We start from the raw sequence: 20,191 nt of genomic DNA, 5'->3' as shown, positions 1-20,191 counted from the left end.
GCTTGCCTTGGACCTACCATGGACACCTTCCCCAGATCTCTCTGCGTTAAAAGCCAGAACCATATTTTGGGTTACAAAGATGGCTTTCTTGTCAGCCCTGCCTCTGATGAGGTTAATAGAAAAGCCGCAGCTACGCTGGATTAATTCTAGGTATTTGGTAACTGGAGATAAATCTTGCTGATGGGAGGGGAACCTACGCTTCCTCCCAACATGTGAATCGGAGCCATCATTTTAGTGCACACCGCTTGTTTTGAGTAACTGTTAAACTACATCTCCTTTGTGTAAGGTGTACTATTTAATACAGGTAAAAAAATGAGGCATGAAAGGTAACACAACAGCATCTGTCACAGCCTGGGAAACCACAACACAGGATGAACTGGGAATGAGTGGGAAAACAGAAAGCTGTGCAGAAAGGCTGCATTTCCAGTGGCCTCTGAAGGTAAAGGACAGCGGATATCTCGGAGGAAAGGCAGCAGCACCTGGGACTGAAAGAGAAGGAAAGGGCCAGGGCACCCAGGCTGGGTGCTGTGCCAGGGCAGCCACGGGGCTGCCATCCCCCAGGGCACGCCCTTGGCTCTGACCCCACTCTGTGGGGCAGCACCCCAAAGCTCCACGAAGTTTTCGCTCCTCAGGTGGTGGTCTCATGGGCTTCAGGCACCCCCTTGGGCACCTGTGAGAGGCCTGTGACAAAAAGAAACAGCTGTTTATTTGAAAAAGAGGTTCAATTTAATGAACCAGGGCTATTATACAACACTTAGGGGACCTGGAAAGCAAACAACCAGCCTCCCTGACAGACAGCAGCTACAACCTGGATGCTTTCTCTCAGTTTTAGGACATGCTCTTCCCCTCTCCAGGCAGCATTTCAAGGGTTAAGGACAAGGGTAGGTAATGCAGGCTGTGCTAGGGAAGGACAGCCTGCCAAAGTGCGTATAATTCCATCCCTATGTTTAGTTTTTCCGTATGTGGTTGGAACGGCTCTTTTCACAGCACATCAGTGCCACTTTCTCTGTGTTAGTGTGTAACGGGGAAACTGAGGCACAGAGCGGTTGAAGTGAATTGCCCAGTACCCCCCAGCAAGATAAGGACACAACTGAAACGAACCCCATGCACTCCTGAGTGTGGGGCCAGTGCTCTGCTGTTCCCACGGCCGGGCAGTCTTCTCCCCAAGGATTAAGTGTCTCCTCTGGACATCTAACAGGGCACAATACCACTGCAGACTAACACGGATTGCAAAGCAAGTCACTGGTCTTCGTATTACAGCACAGCTGTGTACTTGCATGCTTTTTAGTACCCTTAAGAGATCTCTCTCTCTCTCAAAATTGCATGTGAAGACGTCCATTAAAATCAGCATGCTGTTCCCTGAGGTGTGGGCACCATGCCATGTAGCAGCCGCTCTGGAACGGCACCCGTTCCTTATAACGCTCTCAAGAGTGAGAATCATACTGGAGACAGGTATTTGATCCAAAGGCCTATGAAAGTATACGCACAAGGAAGTTAATCTATTGAGATGACCAATTTTGAGCAATGTCTGCAGAGAAACAAGGACATCCAAGGCCTGGCCTGAGGGTCCTCAGGTCAGGAATATCCTGCTAGAAGACAAAACAGGAACTTTCTTCGATTCCTGCAGCTTTCAAGTATCTACTCATATCTTCATTGAATGCAGAGGAGCCACAGATTAATACAAATGGCCTTCTTCGACAAGAATTTATTATCATCTTCATCAAGTCTTCATTAAGACGACCTGTGTATGTGTTTTCCTGGTAGCTCCAAGGAAGTTTTTCCAGTGAAGTTTCCTGAAAAGGCAAAAGGTTTGCAGTATGGCACGTTAAAAAGGACAATTGATCGCTTACAGCCGAATCTCCCTCCTCCACTCAGAGCACAGCACAAGACATTTTTCACCCTTGTGACTCCATCTGGGTAGAACAAATGAAATCTTTCCCTGCCATGGGAGCCGGCCACTCACTCAGAGGGGACTGAACAAAACCAGAGCATAACTATCACTAATAAATGCTGCAGAACCTTCTCCTTTGACAACCACTTCCCAGCACGCCTCTTCTATTCCCAAATCCTAAATCCCAAGTCTATTCCTCTCTATTGCCTCTCCCGTTCTCAAGTCTCTTTCAGTCCCATCTCCCTTGACCCAAACTGAAAGAAGCCAGCCCTGCTCCAAACACAGCTCCAATCTCATGAGAAATATTAGATCCCGTGGCGTTGGATCCAGCGGGGACTCTCCTACTGCTATTAATTAGAAGCAGAAGGTGCTCAGATGGTGACAGGCAGCAGAGTGAAATATTGAGACAGATATTTAATCCTAAAAGGGAGGATGCACGAGCCAGTGCTGGACTACAACAAACCTGCGAAGAGAAGAAAGGGAGAGATGTACATGCAGGGCAGACAGTGTTGACAGGGGTCAGGTGGGTTTCTTGCCCTTCACTGACTGAATTTCAAGACCTCCTCACGCTCTTGAGACAGCACTGTCCTGAAAAGGGTATTTAAGCTATGCCACCAGAGACAATTACCGGTTCTGCTCCTATACAAGCAGCTGAGGGGGTGCCTAAGTCACGAGTACTTTTCTCTGTACCCAGTCTCAACTTGCCGAAGCCATATGTGGAACATAACGCACAAGGCAGATCCACTATAGAGATACAAAAAATGATTCATCTGAGAAACTAAAAATGCAATGGGATTCATTCCCTTAGCATAAATAATTCTTTCTATATCCTCCCTGCAATGAATCCGCATTTCTAAGGGAAGTAATTTTCAAGCACCAAATCCATGCAGAACACAGGCAACTTTGGGACCAAATGGAAATGAAAAAGACTGCTCAAAATGTAAGACCACTGAGAGGTATGCCCTCATCCCATGGATTGGGCAGAAAAAGTAATTTTACAGAAAGGGAAACAACTGTGAGAAGTTTAAAAATGGGTCAGCTGGAAAAAAAAAAATTGCTGGGAAGACAGTGCTAACAAACTAGAAGAAGAGAGCTCTAGCCATGAGCAATGAATGGAAGGTGAGGACAGATTAAGGCACTGGTATTAGGAAAGAAGAAATAGTTTATTTGCTGTGAGTCTCCCAGAGTCAAGTTTTCTTTGCACAAATGTTTAGGTGCAGCAACAACTGCCCGAAGTGGGGGGGGAAATGATCAACAGTGACTATGAATCAGTGGGTCCATCCCAACAGAACAGGTACCAAGGAGGTAAAGAGGGACAAGCAGCAATGGTTGCTTCCCTGAAATTCTCCAGATTGGCAGCAGTGTGAGAGTAAGTAGCAGATTTAAGAACAGCAGCTACTGGATCACAAAATGCCCTCAATGACTGGGAAAGAATTGAGATCACGTTGACGGAAAAACAGAGGAGGTAGAGGCTCATCCAGCACACAGAACCCTCACACAAACACATATCATATTCATTTATTTACCCGGCTTAGGACGTAAAATATTCTGATGTTCCAGTATCGAGCCAGATCCTGGAGAAGAGGTTTCAAATAAATTTTATCAAAGGTACGGAAGCAGCCAACAAGAGTTACAAAGGTTTCGTCATCTTCATCATCTGTTATGGACCGGAGGATGGGAAGCATTGGTGCGAGGCCAGTACCAGATGCCAACATGAGGAGCTCTCCATGCTAACAACAAACCAGAGAATTTTGAATGAGCTGTGATGACTGGAAATGGATGGACTCATGGTCAGTTCCTCCTTGCTGCCGCATTGGTAAAGAGCCCTTCAAGAGAGAGAACGTATCAGAAAGCCATGAACTGGTAAATTCAAGCCTCAGCATGTATTTTTCTGCAAAGGATTACAGATAGCACTTTCAGGGTTCAAATATCAAATCTAATGAAACTGGAGTTTACCCAAATACAAGAATTTATCCTAACTTTAGCCTTGATTTCAGTTAATTTATATTTCAGTTTCAATTCTGCAGTACACTTTCCTGACCCACTGCGAGTTGTTTTCCCACTGGAAATGCTCCCTGTGTTTATCTTGGATGCTGCAAGGTAAAATCCTGGCTGTTCTCTGGAGGAAATGGTTTCTTCTCCATCCCAATCCACATATCTTCCTAGTGCATTATCTCACTTTTCTCAAAGAGCTACCAGCAGCAAGGGGCGGGAGGACATTCACTCTGCTCGTGATAGGGATGTTCAGGCAGCAAGGTGCTGTGCGTAGGAGGACAGAAGGTTCCCGGCACTTTCCCCAGCTGCCAGCCAGCGCACCAATGCCAAAACTGGGACTTAAGCCCCTATTAAGCCCTCAGAGGCCGTTTGTGCTCTGTTTTGACTGGGCAGTTTATTGTGAATCTGATCTGCCTGAATCTGAATCCTATTTTAGTGGCAGAAAATAGAGATTAAAAAAACCACTTTACTATGAAACTAATATTTGGATCCTATGTTATAACTCCTAAATAGTAAACAGTTCTTCTACAGCAAGTTGTTTTAAAGATTGCTCACATGCTTTGCAAACTACGTGTACACACATCACCCAGACAGCCCCTGAACGCAGCCACTTCCAGGCATGACTGCCATGTTCTGTCCCAAATGATTATGTGGAAGCTTTTAAGAAGAGAAGGGAACAGTAGCCTAAACAGCAGGGAGAGTATTTCAGGAAGCTGAACACAATTGCTCTGCATGGAGCTCGGCCACTGGGATTTTACAGCCTTATTTTTGTTGGGTGAAAAAAGAAAAAGAAGAAGAAAAAACAAGGCTTTGGGATGTTAATGACCAGTGTTTCAATTTTGCTCCTCATTTGAAAGGTCAGAATTAAGTAACCCAATTAGTATGTGTGAGAAGCCTTCCCCTGAAACTGGATCTGCCTTTCTTTGCAGCGAGCCTGGTATCAGCAGGTGGGATCAACATTTGCAGAGTAGCTGGGTGACATGACACCTCACTGGAGCTGCTACAGTTCAGGGAATACCCAAAAGAGAAAAAGATCAACACCTCCCCTTCACTCGTGCACAGACACAAACCAGCAATGTGGTTCAAACAAAGCAAAAAACGATCCACGGTCATTGCTGGTGCAAAATACGTTTCCTTTGTTAAACACATCAGGAACTTCTAATGCAAGTGATGAACAGAGCGCCTTGCTAATATTTTCCAGTCTCCCCTCCACCTCCCTCTCCTCTTCCTTCTTAAATATTCTGCAGTTCCATAAGGTGTACTTTCTCCAACTGACTGCTAATGCTGTAGCACTGTACAGTAACCCAGGAAGTCCCTAAAATAATCATGAAAACAGTAATCAAATTGATGTCTTCCCTTTGGAGTATTAAACAAAGCTAGCTGCCACAAGCTGAAATATCCTATGTCTCTGAGGGAACTAACCTTATTAGGTTGATATGGGAACCCTCCAAATGGCCCACGCCAAAAGACCGCGTCTCCTTTTTTCCACGTTTTTATGTATTGTGACATTAGCCCAGCTTCATAGCACTAATAAAAAACATTGCACAAAAGAAAAGAATAATTATACTCTGCTGGAAAGTTTCCCAGCTTAACGTCAATTATAAAGTTATCTACATTTAAACAAGAAGGGGGCAAAAAAAAATTTCATGCATTTAAAAAGAAAGAAAGATCATTCTCTTTGAAAAATAACTCAAAGTTATACCCAAAACAAAGACATTTAAATTAAATCATATTGGATCCATTCCAGCTTGACTATAACGTAAACACAATCCACTCTCGTGCAGTCTGAATTTCCAAAACTGGAAAAAACTTATCAGAGTTCTTGCTTACAAAGCACACAGAGAAGAGTGTCTTGAATGCAAAGCACACTCCAAGCCTTCAAGTGTTCTCCAAATCTTAGGGTATAGGGTCTGGAAATGCCCTCTGGATACTGATAGTTATATAAACACTGCATAGCTCTTGCTTTATTTCAGTCTTTCAGATGCTGTGTTGATACAATTAGTGACCCAAAGTCAGGTTTCTCATTTATAAAACTCTTGTTTTCAGAACAGATCATGTGGATGATAAGGGATGCCTTCACATTTTCAAAAAAATATGTTAAGGTGGGCCTCATGGAAGAAAAAGATTAGCAAAAAAACTGCCTTACCTTCTACCAGACACAAACAATATTATCTAGGCTTTTGCCTACAGGAAAGCTAACCTCGCTCATGACTGATGAGAAAGGGTCGGTACTTGTTAGAAACAGAGAAGCAAGGAGAGGCTGGAAAACAAAAGGCTCATCCAAGCAGTCTTGTTGCTACGTGTTGTATGTGTACGTATGTCCTATACGTATGACCACTTTGTGGTTACTGAGAACAATCACGCACAGAAGAATGGCCACAGTCTATGGGATCTGACCAGAGAATGAGGGCTGGTCCAAACAGCCAGAGCAGGTAAGCCCAACAGCCGCGGCAGACAACTGGTCTCGCACAGAGGCGATGCCACTGATAAGCCTGAGGAAGAGCAACACAACCAGAGGTCAAAAGATGGGATGTGATATAAGCCCTCAAAGACTCCAGCCCATACAAGAGAACCTTACATCGGGGTATTTTCCGTACGCGCATTGGAGAGAAGCCCAGCTCCACACCCCAGTGCCTTGGCTGGCCACCAAGCTGCACTGCAGGCAAACAAAATGGGTGAACCACAAAGCAGCTAAGAAAAAGTGAGCGAGTGAGCCAGAGCTTGCGCTTGCAAGCAGCCTTAGCTAATAAAGAACATAGATGCTCCTCCCCTCCTAACAACCTCACTTAAACAAGATACCTAAAGCATTAAGAACTCTTAGCACTGGTTGTTACGTTCAAAAGGTAAATGCATAACATACACTGATGACTGAGCTACTGTCAGAAACATCTTATGTTCAGAGCGCTCTGGGCAGGTACTATGTCTCATTCAAAGAGTGTGCAGCTGCATCAAAGGAGCAGTATTTTATACCTACCTTCTTCAAATACATATGGAAACCCAAAGCAAGAGCAGAAAAGTCAGCCCCACTTATTGCCTATTCCCAGTGGACCAGGGTAATGGAAACTAAAACAATCCTTCTTTCACCAAAATTATTTCCAAAAATTGAAGTGAGAAGTGATTGAGTGGGTTTAAAATGAATTTTTCTAAATAAAAAGAAAAAAAATACTTATCTCCTGGGGGGAAAACTTCTACACCCAGTTTTACATGGAGAGAAACCCTAACATTATAAAATCACTCAAAAGGAGGGTTATGCTCTGTAAATGGCAACTCCCTCACTCTTAACTGTAGTATCACAAATGCAATGCTATAATAACAGGAGACAGAAGGATTTGAACAGTGCTTGGACTGCATAGTAATAATAATAATAATACAGTACTTTCCAAAATTGCCTGAATAGTGAGAAATATACCACAACCTACAGAGTGAGTTATAAAAATGGGTGCTTTACACTGGGCGTTACCAACCTCTTTTGTCACTGCCAGAGAGTAACTACAGCTCCCTTTGGGATGGAAGGTTCTATATAAAGGAAAGGTATCATTACAATCATTACTATTATTATTGAAATGCAAAACCTGTGAGTAATAAGCAAGTATACATGAAATTTCACAGTCATCCTGTGAACGTATCCTAGTAATGCAACTCAAATGCAACATTTCTCTTCCCTACCACACACCAATTGCCACAAGAACAGTGAAATGACCCTCCCACAGGTGTCCTATAGAAGCTGTACACTTTTCTAAAGAACAGGGTTTGTGTTCAAACGTATAATGCATAATAAACCCCAAAAATGTGAAATCCTGGAGGACAAGTGGTCATTCTCTGTGAGCCACGTGGGACAGCCAGCAGTCTCAATTCCACGCCTCTACTGAAGCCTGCGTCTGCCCTGAGGAATCACTAGTGACATACAAATGCTGCATCAGAAAAATTTTCTTCAATTCGATATTCTCCACACAAACTACTCATTTATGAAGGGTCATGCAGACTTTATTCGGACAAATTTCCAGCCAAGTTCTCCTATAAAATCCTTTTGAACTCAACCAGCATTTTGTGGTGGCCTCCAGAAGGGCCAGGACACTTGTCCAAAATAGGGCTCTGCCACCCCAGTAGGTGCAGCCTGTGCCCATGGGCCACCTCTTCGTCCTGTGGGCCACAGGGACCCTCTCAGACTGCAGGCAGCTCCAGAGCCCTGCCTGCAAACCAGAACCAGCTGCCTGCTGTCTACATTTTTCACTGAAATGAATTTTTTTTTTTTTTTCCTGAGGAGTGTTCTTAAAGCAAAATACAGCAGGGAGGATAAGGACTGGGTAAAGACTTGCCAAAATCAGTGGTTCAACCTGGCTGACAACTGGGTGCAATTTCAAAGACAGATTGAAAAGGCAAAATGAAATTGTGGAAGTGGAAAGGGCTCTTTCCACACTGGTGACCGCAGGGCTCCTGAGAGGCTCTCCCAAGTGCTTAACAGGGCTTATGCTGCAAGGCACTTGTTTGTGTGTCACCTTCCTCTGCTTTCAGTTTTGTGGGAAAACCTGCAATGTTTATCAGCAAAGCACAACTGCTTCAAAACAACACAGAAACAGTCCATGAGAGATCTGAGAGAGTTTCACTCAAAGTGCTGACAGTGTGCTTGGTTCCTAAAGAAAACACAGTCCCCAGCACCTTAGACTGTAATCCATATTGCACAGGCTTACTTACTTTCATTAACACTTCAAAGTACCCTTCTGCATTCCCTGGGCTAATCGGAGTATAGGCTCGCTGGACCTCCAAACCATTCACCACTCCTCTGAGGAGAGAAATACAGGAACCCACTGTGACTTGGGTCATTGACTGGTATTACCAAACTTCTGCAGTTCTCTGGGGAGACGAGGGAGGCAGCAGGTTCTCTTCCCAGTGGTCTGGCCTGCACACAGATGCAAAACATTTCCCTTCCAGAGATAAAAATCCAGGCGGAACATAATGGCTAAATGCACCTTTTGTTTTCCCGGTGGTGGCTCCAGCTGTACCGCATAGCCAGCTCTTGGACACATCCCTGGAAGGATGCTTGAGCCGGTTTGAGAGAAATGGCCGAACGTGCAAGAGTGGCAAAGGGGAGAGAAAATGCTTTCATGGTTAAGTTTGTTATCCCTCCTGGGCTGGGGTCTGCTTTCCTTTCTGTGTTCCGACAGCATCTGGTAATTAAATAATGAAGGCTAGGGCACAGCCTTGACCCAAGGTCTTGTCAATATACACTGTATTTTCCTCTATTTTCTCCTTCCATAGAATGTATCCACTCTGCTCTTTACTACTGACTACAGTAATTGATTGAAGCAACTGAATCTTTTCCTCTGCTGCATTATGAGAGATGGCTGAAGGGAGAAGTACGTACTTTCAGCAGCTAGCCAGCTGTATACATCAGCTGTTAACGTACAAATAACGTCAACAGATACAGATCAATGGCATCATAACATGACTTTTTCTATCTGGCAGTGATCACCACAGATGGCTGAGAGAGACATAAACTTTCCCCAAGTGGCCCCTTTCTGGCAAGCAATAAGCTACACAGGAGGGTTGTTTTGCTAGAAATCAGTCAGGAAATGCCTGGACACTGGGGGTTACACCCCAGGTGCTGAGTTACCCCAAGATACAGGGCCTAAAATACTGCGCTCTGGGGTAAGAGCAGTTCATTGTCTTCATTCCAACACGCTGGAGTAAATCATCTGTTGTAACATCTATTCTTTGAGTCTTTCTTTCTGCAAATGGATTTTCTTAATCACACCTAGTTCTTTCTGACCCACTGACACAAGGATAATGCTGAAGAAAAATACAGCTTTGGAATGGCTTTTACCATAAAATTAGTAGAGCTAGCGAGCTCACAAGTTCTTTCATCTGTGTCATTGTGGAGGTATTGAAATTATGATTTGCCTGGTATGAAGCCTTTGTCTATTGACAAAACCCTATGTATTAGGTTACATAATGCAGACTGTTTAACTAGCACAGAGAACAATACCTTAACACGATATGTTGTCCTAAACTCAATCGCAGACTGCTGTTTCCCGGTAATTCAAATTTGTACTGGTAGGTGTCCTCTGTTAGCTGCTCCACTGAGCTTATGTTGAATGCAGTAAATGTATCTGGATTCAGTTCTGAATTATTGCTCTGCAAGAACAACAATAAATAATTACTTGGTTAGATGGTATCTTTTATTATTTCATTTTTCTTTGGAAGAAAACGTGTGTGCTAATTTAGTGCTGGAGATACTCAGAACTCCAGAAGAACATGTATTAAATGCTGGGGCCCAGCGCAAATTTCAGCTCTCTGCTGATTCATTATCATGTTCTGCGGCATGCACTTTGGGATCTCGCATTCACCTCCCCCCCCCCGCTTTTAAATTACATTTTTACACCTTACAGCAAGGTCATCCTATTATGACTCACCGCAATCGTTTTCTCATGTCTGGAAACAAACAGAAATAATACTGCTAAAAGAGCTGAGCGCTGCTTTGGGGCAACTTTGAAACCTACTGATGACCACTGCGAATAGGAAATATTTTTAGCTGTTTCAATGCTGATCGCTTTTGCTTGACCCAGCATAGTTAATCTTATGTAAAAGGGCCCTGACAAGTTTAGAATTACGGTCTGAAGACAACTATTCCACAACACAGCTTTTTTCATCCTTAAGGTATGAGTCTAAAAATCAGGAAAAGATGAAAAAGGTCAGGAAAACTGAGCTTCTCTGAGGAAGCCGTCAGAGAAAATTGTGAATCTTTGTACCTTTCACCCATTCCCACTTTCCAGAGAGGCTGGCTCTGGCTGCCTGGGGTGCCCCAGCCAGGAGAAGCTGCAGACCCAGAGCTGTAATGCGACACCAGGGCGAACTCGACACTTGGAAAATCACATTACAGCAGGGAGAGAGCAGGCAAGGGGGAGGGTGGCTCTGAAGGCAGAGTTTGGGGAATTGGGTTTACAGCCTTGAGACTTTCATCTATTGCTGCATCCCTCACCCATCACCACAACCCCACACACTAACAAGTACGATCAAAGCGCTTGCTCTAGGATGTGATGAAGACAAATTGACCTGTTCCTTCTTTTCCATGAGGAAGCTTTTGTCTTGCTTTGCTTTGGCCCTTTCCCATTGTGCAAGCTCCTTCTCATACACATCATAGATGCAGGGTTTGCAGCCGCTGCCGCAACACTGGGATGGAGAAGGTTCCTGGGGTTTGAGAGCCAACCAGTCATCCTCATTTCCACTCATTGTCTGCAAAACACAAGCCCCGCATCAAAAACAGCACGATGAAGAGCAGCACATGCTCATCAGCCAAGCATTATTTGGAAAAGGGCTGAGAAATCTCACTCGAGCATCTTGCACGTGTATCTCACAGGCTCAGAAAACTGAAAACTCACGAGCTGATCTGGTGCCTGCAACACTCCATTTTCACTCAAGTGCTCGCTGCCTCTGCCTTGTCCGGCACGGGAATGCTGGACATCGCAGTCACTGGCCCAGAGCTGCACAGCAGACTCCAGTCCAACCTCAGGCTCTGCTTCCCAGCCTGGCTGCCTGGCCAAAGCCACCTTCAGCAGCAGCAGGCACACGCTTATTCCTGCTTGTTCTGATGTGATGATTTCCAACAAGAGAGCGGTCTGATCACCTAGAGCAGAAACATCTTAAAAATCTGCAGCTCAGTCAATGAGAAGGGATAACAAACCCCAACCACCAAGACGTGGTCTGCTGGAGCACTGCTTTAAAACGTGGGGAGGGCAGGGAGCTGAAAGCGGGGTGTAGAGCCAAGAGACTACGGGCAAACATGGTAGAGTCACAGGTAAAGAAATGGAACACTTGAGTTATGAGCAGATTTGAGTTTGGCTTTAAACGCAGACACGAAGGGAAGGGCAGGAGGCCCAGTGTGATTTTCACCCCTTAGCACTACCCTTGCTTCACAGCTGTACTCAAACCGAACACTCCTCAAACCAAAATCAAGATGCTGATCTCTCAGGGACTCTGCTATTTTTACACGACACTTGGCTTAACGCTGTCACCAACGCACTTGTATTATTTAAACAAAAGAAGGTCCAGAGGAAATTATAAAGCCACAGGTGAGGAGCCTGAGAAAGAGAACACTTAGCACCTAGAGCAGCTTCATTTTCTAGGTGAATTAATTAACCCTCACCCCTGCCACACAAATACACTTATTCTAACGTTACAGGGGGAGGAGAGGGAACCCAAAGGCGAGCGGCCCTGCGCTCCACAGAGCCAGGCGGGGGCTCTGAGCACCCATGGCTCCCCGGAGGGCTGTTGAGGAGAGGGACCCCGGCCAGGCCGCAGGTGGAGCCCAGGGCGCCCAGGCTCGGGACTGACCACATTTGTAGAGTTTTGAGCACTTACTGTGCGTACCCAGGGGCTCGGGCACGCCGCCCCACAGAGGGAGCGGCCCCGTCCCCACAGGGCCCCGGCCCGGCCCTACACCGCGGCTCTGCAGGCCCCGGCCCGGCCCTCACCGGCGGCCCCTGCCCGCCAAGGGCCAGTCTCCCAACTGCCCCCTCACCCCGCACAAGAGGGAAGGCACCTTCCCCTACCCGCCCCCTGACTTACCAACACGACACCTACCCTTCGCCCACCACCCCGCCTCACAACCGCCGCCGCCAAGCAATTTACCGACCCTCCCTCACCCCGGGGCGCCTATTTGTCATTGGCTGCCGTCGCTGTCAGTCACTCGGGGGAGGGGAAGGGGGAGTGTGTGCAAGCCCGCCTTCCGCGCTCCCACCGTGCCGCGCGCGCCAAGATGGCGGCGGGCGGGCGTTGAGGCGGCGGTGGGAGGATGGTGGCAGCGCCGGGGCCGATGGCGCTGAGGCGGGTGGGGGCGGCGGCGGCGCGGAGCCGGGGCATCCCCACCACCCCCACCCGCGGCATCCTCACCACCCCCACCCGCGGCATCCTCACCACCCCCACCCGCGGCATCCTCACCCGTGCGGCGCCGCCTCGTCCCCGCGGGCCGCTGCCTCGCACGCCCTGGACCACCCGCGGGCCGCCGCCGGAGGAGCTGGCCCGGGTGGTGGAGCGGCGGCCCGTGCGGGAGCAGGTGGAGCTGGACACCATCACCTACGCCGGGCGGCAGCACTACGTGCCCGGCCTGGCCCGGCCGCGCTTCCCGCCCTGGGACCGCGGCTGGCACGACCCGTGGCACTCGCCGGGGCCGCGCTGCGAGGAGATGCCGCTCTACAAGGAGCGCGGCTGCTACATCTGCCACCAGGGCGTCCGCATGCTGGAAGGTACCGGCCCGGCCGCCCTGCCTTCGGGCCTCCGGGCCCTCCCCGGCCCGGGCCGCCCCCCTGTCCCCCCCCCAGCGCTGCCCCGGGCCGCGCAGCGTGTCCAAGCACTTTCCCCTCACCGCCAGCCGAGGCTTCTCCTCCTGCAGTGTATAGAAGCAGGCGGTGGGAGCCTGCCCTGCCTCCTTAACTACCTGCGCTGTCGGACCCTTGTCAGCCCGGCGATACGTATTTTCTTGGGGTTTTTTTGTTTGTTTCAAGGAGTTCGGCAAGCGCAGTGGCTCACCAAGACGAAGCTGGTGGAAGGCTTACCGCCGCCCGTGCTCGGCATCGTCGCCAACCCGGCTCACCGGCTCGAGGAGCACGAGGAGGGGGTAAAGCGTGCGATCTCACACGCACGGTTCTGGGACACGACAGAAGTTGCTCCCAGGAGAGAACATTATTGGTAAGTCCTTGGTCGTAGGGAAAATCTTTCTGCTGCGTGGTTGTGGCTTTAGCACAAGCCGGTCATCAAACAGGTAACTTAAGAACCAGAGTCTTAACACCGTGAAGAAAAGTCATGCCTAGATCTCCTGTTGAGAGATTCACTTACTGTGCAAGAGTGTTAGACCCTTTGTATCAGGCTGTCAACTTGTAAAACAAACAACAACCACCAAAACAAAACCCAATTCTGAATACTGGCAGTACTACCAAGCACATACTCTACATTAAAGTTTTCCTTAGGCCAAGGTCTGTGTTTCAGCTTGAGATCTACTTCTAGCTGATGCAGAACGTTGGTTTTTTAAATACCTAATGATAAGCATTACCTTTGCCAACTTGGAACAGAGCTGGTGTGCAGGATCTTAATCTGAAACCCCTGTTAACTGTTTGGAAATGTTACACTGTTATATAGTTTACACACAGTAACATTACAGCATTCATGTCCCAGAAGCCTCTGCCTGCCATTATGATAACTTTTTTTTAATGTAACTATTTTTTTCTCATTCTAAAGCCCGGTACTGTTTGAAGACTTGATACATTTATGTCGGTTAATGTCTGTGAAGTATCCTTCTCTGACTAGAAGAATGTTGGCTAGAAACTACAAGATAGCAGCTACGTGGGAAAGAGGTTAGTTGCTCCTGCGGTGGAAGCATTTAGCTCTCTCCATTAATAGAAGAGGGGTAACAAAGCCGCCAGCTTTAAGGCTGAGGACTTGGAGAAAATGAAACAATTTCTAGAACCAAGCAATTCTTTCTGTTTTAACTAGTGCTGTAAGTGTGGGCAGGCTTGGATGGTGGCATGATACTTGCCCTGAGGAGATTGTTAGGGTGTTAGACAATATTGACAAGCTGGCAGGAGAAGAGAACCAGTGTTTTAGAACTGATTGTTTATTTTTTGTGTCTGAAATCTGTACTGTTGTTTTTCTAAGTATGTTTAGTTAAGAAACACCAGCAATTAACACTAGTATTTTAGAAGAACCTATAGCTGAGCTACTATTTAACATGAGTTTGGAGCTGAGGGAGAGAGAGTGAGCCTTGCAGAACAAGGACTTGCTAGAATGCTGCTGCCCAAAAGGAAACGTACGTCTTTCCCTAATCTTATTTCAGCACTATTTCAACGTAGCCTCATTTCCCTCCCCAGAATCCATTCTCCTTCAGGTCCGAGGCCTGAACGGAATACTTATGAACTCTGTGTCCCCAATACCACCAGTAGCCTCCAAGGAGGAGATACTGGCCACTGAAGGACATGTTCTGGAGACCTTCTATCCCATCTCTCCTACAATTGATCTCCAGGAAGTGAATGTGTACCAAGAGCTCAACCATACAGGTAAATCTAGCTGTCGATAACTAATTTTCTGTCAGACTAAGCATTCAGGCTGGCCTGGAGTCCTTGCCCTTCTGCGAGACAGCTGTGGGTAGGGAGCAAATGAGGGGACAGAGGAGCTGGGCACAGGGTGTGCAGTGCAAGCACTCCAGACCTGTGGCAAGGATATTGTGGCCTAAGCCAGACTGGAGAGAACAACTTAAATACCAGCAAATGACTTTAACAGTTCCTGAAGATACAGGAGAAAACATTGGCTGTGTAGTCTCTTACTGAGCGATTTCTGACGTGATTATCTGCCGTTTAGGTTTTAGAGATGGTTATCCATTCTCTCATCCTCACACTCTGTTCTTCCTGGAATCGGCCAACATTCGTCCTAAAAGGTTCAGACCAGAACAGCTTCGTGCTAAAATGCTGATGTTTGCTTTTGGCAACGCGCTGGCAAAGGCTAAGGTGCTGTACGGGGTACGTATTGGAGACTGCTGCTGGCCTCCTGGGCCTTTGGTCTTTCTCTAAAGCTGCAGCTAGTGGAAAGAGTCATGAAATTCCCTTGTTGTGGCATGTTACAGTAGTTTTCAAATCTGAGCTGCTCAGTCCAGAGGTCTAACCTTCAGGTATGGTTCTGCTAATCCAGAAAAAAATCTCTCAGCAGCGAGCATGTTCATGATGTAACACGCGTTAGAGTGGTAATGGGTAGGAACCAGGGAGTGGGTTTAACTGTAAAACTCATCCCACAGCTCAGTATGTAAATCGATACTTCATTGCTGGCTGAAGGAAGAATTTTAATTAAAATACAAAATCTACATTCAAAACTTGTTTGACTAGAGTAATTTTCTGGGCAAGGTAACAATACATTTATTAAAATCTTGGCATTAAACCAAGTAGAAGATGCAGAATCAGCAAGTACTCATACAATTTCTGTGGTAACTGGCTTTTTAAACATTCCCCCTCTCTTTCTTTCCTAGAATGATCCCAAGGTTTTGGAGCAGCCAGTAGTGGTGCAGAGCATTGGCACAGATGGCCAGCTCTTCCAGTTCATGGTGTTCCAGTTAAACACAACAGACCTTGTCTCTAGCGATGGCATAAAAAATCTAGTCTGGATTGATGCTGATCAGAATCTGTATGAAAAAGCCCAGTGTATTCCTGAAGTCAAGAAGAGAGTTGTTACGGTAAGCAAAACTTGGGAAATGATCCTGGAAATCCTACCCTCTCACCTCTGCCGGAGGTTTGGGAGCTGGCGTAGAGCTGAAGGCACCTGACACAGGTGCTGGCCTTGTTCTTACTGAAGCGGGTGTTACTGACGGGGTGTATTTGTAGCGCTGATGTACTGCAGAGCGTGCGCTCCACACGCCAAGCTTAATATGAACTCCTACATAAAGATATCCCCATCTGTAATCTACCAGCTCGTAATACGCTTGTTTAAAATCAACTCGTGCTCTGATGAAGGAAGCGCTTACGTGCAACTGTCAGGTTCGCTGTGGAGTAAATAGAGCGTGGTGCTGTCAGCCCCGGTTACGCCGGGAGGACGTCTCGGTGCGATGGGCAAAGGGGTTTTTTGCTGTCTGAGATTTATACCGGTGGAAGGACCCGTGGACAAAACCCATCTGGGGAGGGAGAGCACAATTTGGAACCTACCACGTCTGAAGTCTTACTCAAGCGTATTCAAAGCCATTGTTTGTCTACATTAATCACTTCACAGCAAACTGAGCATCCATGTCTTTTTCTCTGCAGAAGCCCGCTGGAATATATGGCTTTCAGCCAGACACATTCAAGAAGTTTCTGGCACTGTATCTGCATGGAACTGTGTGAAATTCAGCTCGAATGAAAATACTTCACCAACTGTACCTGCTGCTTCTCTTTGCCAGAACCATCACATAATTAAAGAAAGGTGGATTAATTCACTTTCAAAAATAAATTATATTGTTACCAAAAGTAAAAAATTTTTTAAACTGAATCGTGCGTGAAGAAACTCTTTCATTTTAGGGGCTCACCTCTGGATTTGGGTTAGAGAGAGTCATCAAATGCATCCTCCTGCACTCTTCCACCGTTGCCTAGAAAGAACATAAACCAGTCATTATTCCTCTACGCAGGTTCTGCTCTCGGGGTGCTTTTGCACCGAGCTAGACTCAAACCTATTTTCCGAGTTTGCTTTGAGTACCTCTGAACGCAGAGTGTGTGGAAGAGACTTACAAAGCTTCAAGAGGGGAGCCTGAGACATGAGCCTTTTTCATTCTGCCTGGCTTTTACTTTTGTTTTACTCCTGGCTGCTTTGGGATGTGTCGTGCTGCCCCGCGCTTAGTTCCCAAAGCACTTAATCGGTGAGATGGCTTTGTTGGATCTATAGAACCGCAGTTCTTTTATCCCCCAAGCCTGGATGAAGAGACCTATCCATTTTGGGAAAGTGGTGTAGAATGTAGCGTGAAACTTTGGTGCCTGGTAGCTGGTATTTGCAGCTAAAAACACAAAGGAAGAGTTTCTTCCTGCCACACAGAGTTAACTGAGCAGGAAGCAGGTTCTTTTTGAGACGGGGGATTAGTGTGGTTTTTGTAAAATGAAGGCTAAATTAGCTCCAGCCAAATGGAGAATGTTTTGCAGTTCTGCACTGATACCCTCCAGCACATGGGAATGAATAGGACAGCCTGCGCTATTTTAAGGTGTGGAAGAGAATATTTCCAAGAAATTAATCTCACTCCAGTGTCTTGTGTCAGAGGCTGGTCTGTGCTTTGTGATCCTCTCTGGGTGAACACCCCACTTGGGTGTTCCAGTCTCAATCCATCAGAGTCTTGATCTACTCTGCAGGTTTCAGAAAACCTAGGCAAATTTGAGATCAACAGTTGCACCTGGTAAATTGGGATGCATCAGCTGTAAGTTAAATTAACAAATCCCTCAATAGTTAGGAGAAGATGCCTGAAAGAGAAATAATCCAGTAAGTGTTGCATTGATCTAAATCATGTTAATTCTGCCTGCTCCGGGGATGCCTAATTGAGCTCATCAATTTAAATCTGCTCAGATCTATGACTTGCACCCAGGTATTTAGGAATATATTTTAATACGTTCATGCTCTGTGGAGGACTGTTCCAGTAGGTGTTTGTTTCTCAGGCTGTCGATGCTCTGCTATGTCACACGGACATGAACGGCTCTAGGCAACAGCCCTCGGACTATTGACATCCCCTCACCCTTCCAGCTTTGGGTCGTTAGCGAATGGCAGAAGTGATAAGACGTGGGATAGTCAGCAGGGGAACGAGGCTTCAGCGGGTTGCAAGAGGCATCAGGAAGCCGCTCGAGGTGAGGGGACCGTACACAAACGTGTGAGACCGTGGCCCTGGTTTGCTCAGGGCACAGCTGATCTCGCTGCGGTGAGGGGGGAAGCGATGTTCACGTGTCGCTGGAAGGAGCAGCTGATCCTCGTGCTGGGTTAGCTCCTCTGAGGTCCAGGAGGGAACCTAAGGGGGGGCAGAGCGGGGCCCCCAGCTCAGCACCTGGGGTGGATGCTCAGGTTGGTCCGTTGTGGTGCAGGTATGAGGTCTGTGACCCAGGCAGCCCCCGCAGAGCAGCCCCCCTACCACGGACAGCCGTGCGTGGTGTCCCGCTGGGCTTCCCAAGCACGCTACGTGTGGGTCCGTTGGCCCGCTCGTTCCTGCAGCGTGACCTGCTGGGATCGGCCGAGCTGAGGGAGGTGGGACCGAGAGCAGGACAATGGGTCGCACAGGCACATCTGGGTTGGCATCAATAAGTTATAAAGGCTTGTCAGCAGATGAATGGCATTACCTCAGCACGGACAGAGAACCAGGCATCAACTTTTAATGAAGGGCAGCCGGGGAAGCAGAACATGCCAGAACAGGGTGGTGGGAGTCTGAGAAGACCCAGCAGTGCCCGGCTGCCCAGAGGAGAGCTCTGCAGCCACCGGTGCGGGACCTGGCCCCCCGCCTGCCCTGGGGGTGATGCATGGTGTGCCATCCGGGCTCCGCCACGCCACGCTACCTTCTCCTGAACTGCTCCTGGTGGAAAATCCACGGGCTGCACTCATCGTGCCAGCAAGTACGCGTTGTGCTCAGACTGGAGTCCCTGGTTGTTCAGATCCTCCTCCCACGTTTAATTTAATGAAAACTAAAATAATTAGGGCGACAATTATCCCTAAGGTTGGGCTCAGGAGGTGTTCAGAGGAGGGAACCTGGCAGTTTCTTGTGGCGTTGTTCAATAAAATTAGCCTGTAACCCAGCGAGAACCAAGGGGAAGGGCTTTTCTGCGCCCCACCGTAAAAACACACTGGGCAGCTGTGGGGGGCCTGGGGGGGCAGGAATGGCCCCAGGGAGCCGGGAGGGCAGGGGGTCCTCGTCAGCATCAACTAATTAGCCCTGGGGGTCATGTTTCCAAATGATGGACAACACTCACACGCTACTTTCTGCAAAGCAGAGGGCTGTGATTGCCTGGACCAAAAACCACACTGGGGCACGGCTGCGGACCCGCAGCGTGATGTCTGTGGTGTAAATCCGGAGGCAAACCTGCACAGGTAGCAAAGGGCGCAAACACATGCCGCTCCTCGGCCCTGCCGTTAAATTACACGGGCTTCGCAGGCAGGATGGTTTTTCTGGGTGTTTCCCAAACCCAGCAGACACCCAACACATCCACCCCTCGCTCTTCTGCTCCACGAGCATCCGTGACCGCACGGCTCTCGCTCCTGGAATTGCAGCACTGATGTGGCTGTGGGTGTCGGTGCTGGGTGGGAGCGTCCCCCCGAGCCCGCAGCCCCCCGAGCCCGCAGCCCCCCGAGCCCGCAGCCCACGCTTGAACGTTCCTGCAAGGAGGGAAAGACGCTGCACAATTGCAGGCAGCCGTATCCTGCCCGGTTCAGCGCCTGGAGCTGAGTTTGATCGTGCAATGGTGCGCGCACCCACCCACTGCAGCCAGCCCTTGCTCAAGCAGGGGGTCAGCAGACCCCATTTCAAACTTATATATGTATTTTTTTTCTTTTTTTTGACGGTGACACTTGCGCCCCTTCCCCTGCTTTGCTTACCTCGCACTGGCGCACGACTCCAGCAACGGGGGGGGAGCAAAACCCACCTCCTCTCCCGGGGCATCCCTGAGCTGTGACCCTTTGCATGGGATGCCATCCTCCATCGCCGAGCTGCGTCCCAACCCCTCTGGCCTCTAACAAGGAAACCCTGGGGGACAGGGTGCAAAAAAAAAAAAAAATAAATCCCTTTTTAGCCCCAGAACCACCCCCCTCTGCCTGCAGCCAGGCGGGCTGGGTGCAAGGAGGGGCCGGCGA

At 48.0% G+C, this 20,191-nt stretch overlaps 2 protein-coding genes across 11 annotated transcripts; one reads left to right on the top strand and one right to left on the bottom strand.

Annotated features, from left to right (window-relative positions):
• Positions 1-276: 276 nt before the first annotated feature.
• On the bottom strand, positions 277-12,495 carry CYB5RL (cytochrome b5 reductase like). 10 transcript variants are annotated; one of them, XM_075759350.1, is made up of 8 exons: positions 12,449-12,486; positions 11,263-11,507; positions 10,910-11,116; positions 9,870-10,018; positions 8,579-8,666; positions 5,309-5,413; positions 3,418-3,621; positions 277-1,793 (listed from the first exon to the last, which is right to left on the bottom strand). In XM_075759350.1, the coding sequence occupies exons 3-8, from the start codon at positions 11,111-11,113 to the stop codon at positions 1,590-1,592; spliced, it is 954 nt and encodes a 317-aa protein (XP_075615465.1). In that variant the 5' UTR covers positions 11,114-11,116; positions 11,263-11,507; positions 12,449-12,486; the 3' UTR covers positions 277-1,589. The 10 variants fall into 10 exon arrangements, 9 of the variants coding, with proteins under 9 accessions (XP_075615465.1, XP_075615462.1, XP_075615463.1 ...); XR_012836493.1 differs by lacking the exons at positions 10,910-11,116; positions 11,263-11,507; positions 12,449-12,486 and adding an exon at positions 10,297-10,877 and having other exon boundaries at positions 277-681; positions 1,102-1,793; XM_075759347.1 differs by lacking the exon at positions 11,263-11,507 and having other exon boundaries at positions 12,449-12,495.
• Positions 12,496-12,609: 114 nt separating this feature from the next.
• On the top strand, positions 12,610-16,876 carry MRPL37 (mitochondrial ribosomal protein L37). The gene is made up of 7 exons (XM_075759340.1): positions 12,610-13,125; positions 13,384-13,567; positions 14,114-14,229; positions 14,743-14,928; positions 15,230-15,387; positions 15,888-16,091; positions 16,654-16,876. The coding sequence occupies exons 1-7, from the start codon at positions 12,675-12,677 to the stop codon at positions 16,729-16,731; spliced, it is 1,377 nt and encodes a 458-aa protein (XP_075615455.1). The 5' UTR covers positions 12,610-12,674; the 3' UTR covers positions 16,732-16,876.
• Positions 16,877-20,191: the final 3,315 nt, after the last annotated feature.

The sequence above is a fragment of the Balearica regulorum genome, chromosome 8 (genome assembly GCF_011004875.1).
Source record: "Balearica regulorum gibbericeps isolate bBalReg1 chromosome 8, bBalReg1.pri, whole genome shotgun sequence".
Lineage (NCBI taxonomy): Eukaryota > Metazoa > Chordata > Aves > Gruiformes > Gruidae > Balearica > Balearica regulorum.
The sequence above is the reverse complement of the archived record's forward strand: the minus strand, read 5'-3'. Positions and strand labels throughout refer to the sequence as shown.

Excerpts from the sequence above, each read along its gene's own strand:
- CYB5RL (XM_075759342.1), bottom strand. The coding sequence starts at position 10,533 with ATGAAAAAAGCTGTGTTGTGGAATAGTTGTCTTCAGACCGTAATTCTA. Across the intron at positions 5,414-8,578 it reads ACTTTGAAGTGTTAATGAAA|TGCTATGAAGCTGGGCTAAT; the intron begins GTAAGTAAGCCT and ends GTTTTTTATTAG. Across the intron at positions 1,794-3,417 it reads TATTTTACGTCCTAAGCCGG|GAAACTTCACTGGAAAAACT; the intron begins GTAAATAAATGA and ends TTGCCTTTTCAG.
- MRPL37 (XM_075759340.1), top strand. The coding sequence starts at position 12,675 with ATGGTGGCAGCGCCGGGGCCGATGGCGCTGAGGCGGGTGGGGGCGGCG. Across the intron at positions 14,929-15,229 it reads CCAAGAGCTCAACCATACAG|GTTTTAGAGATGGTTATCCA; the intron begins GTAAATCTAGCT and ends TCTGCCGTTTAG. Across the intron at positions 16,092-16,653 it reads TCAAGAAGAGAGTTGTTACG|AAGCCCGCTGGAATATATGG; the intron begins GTAAGCAAAACT and ends TTTTCTCTGCAG.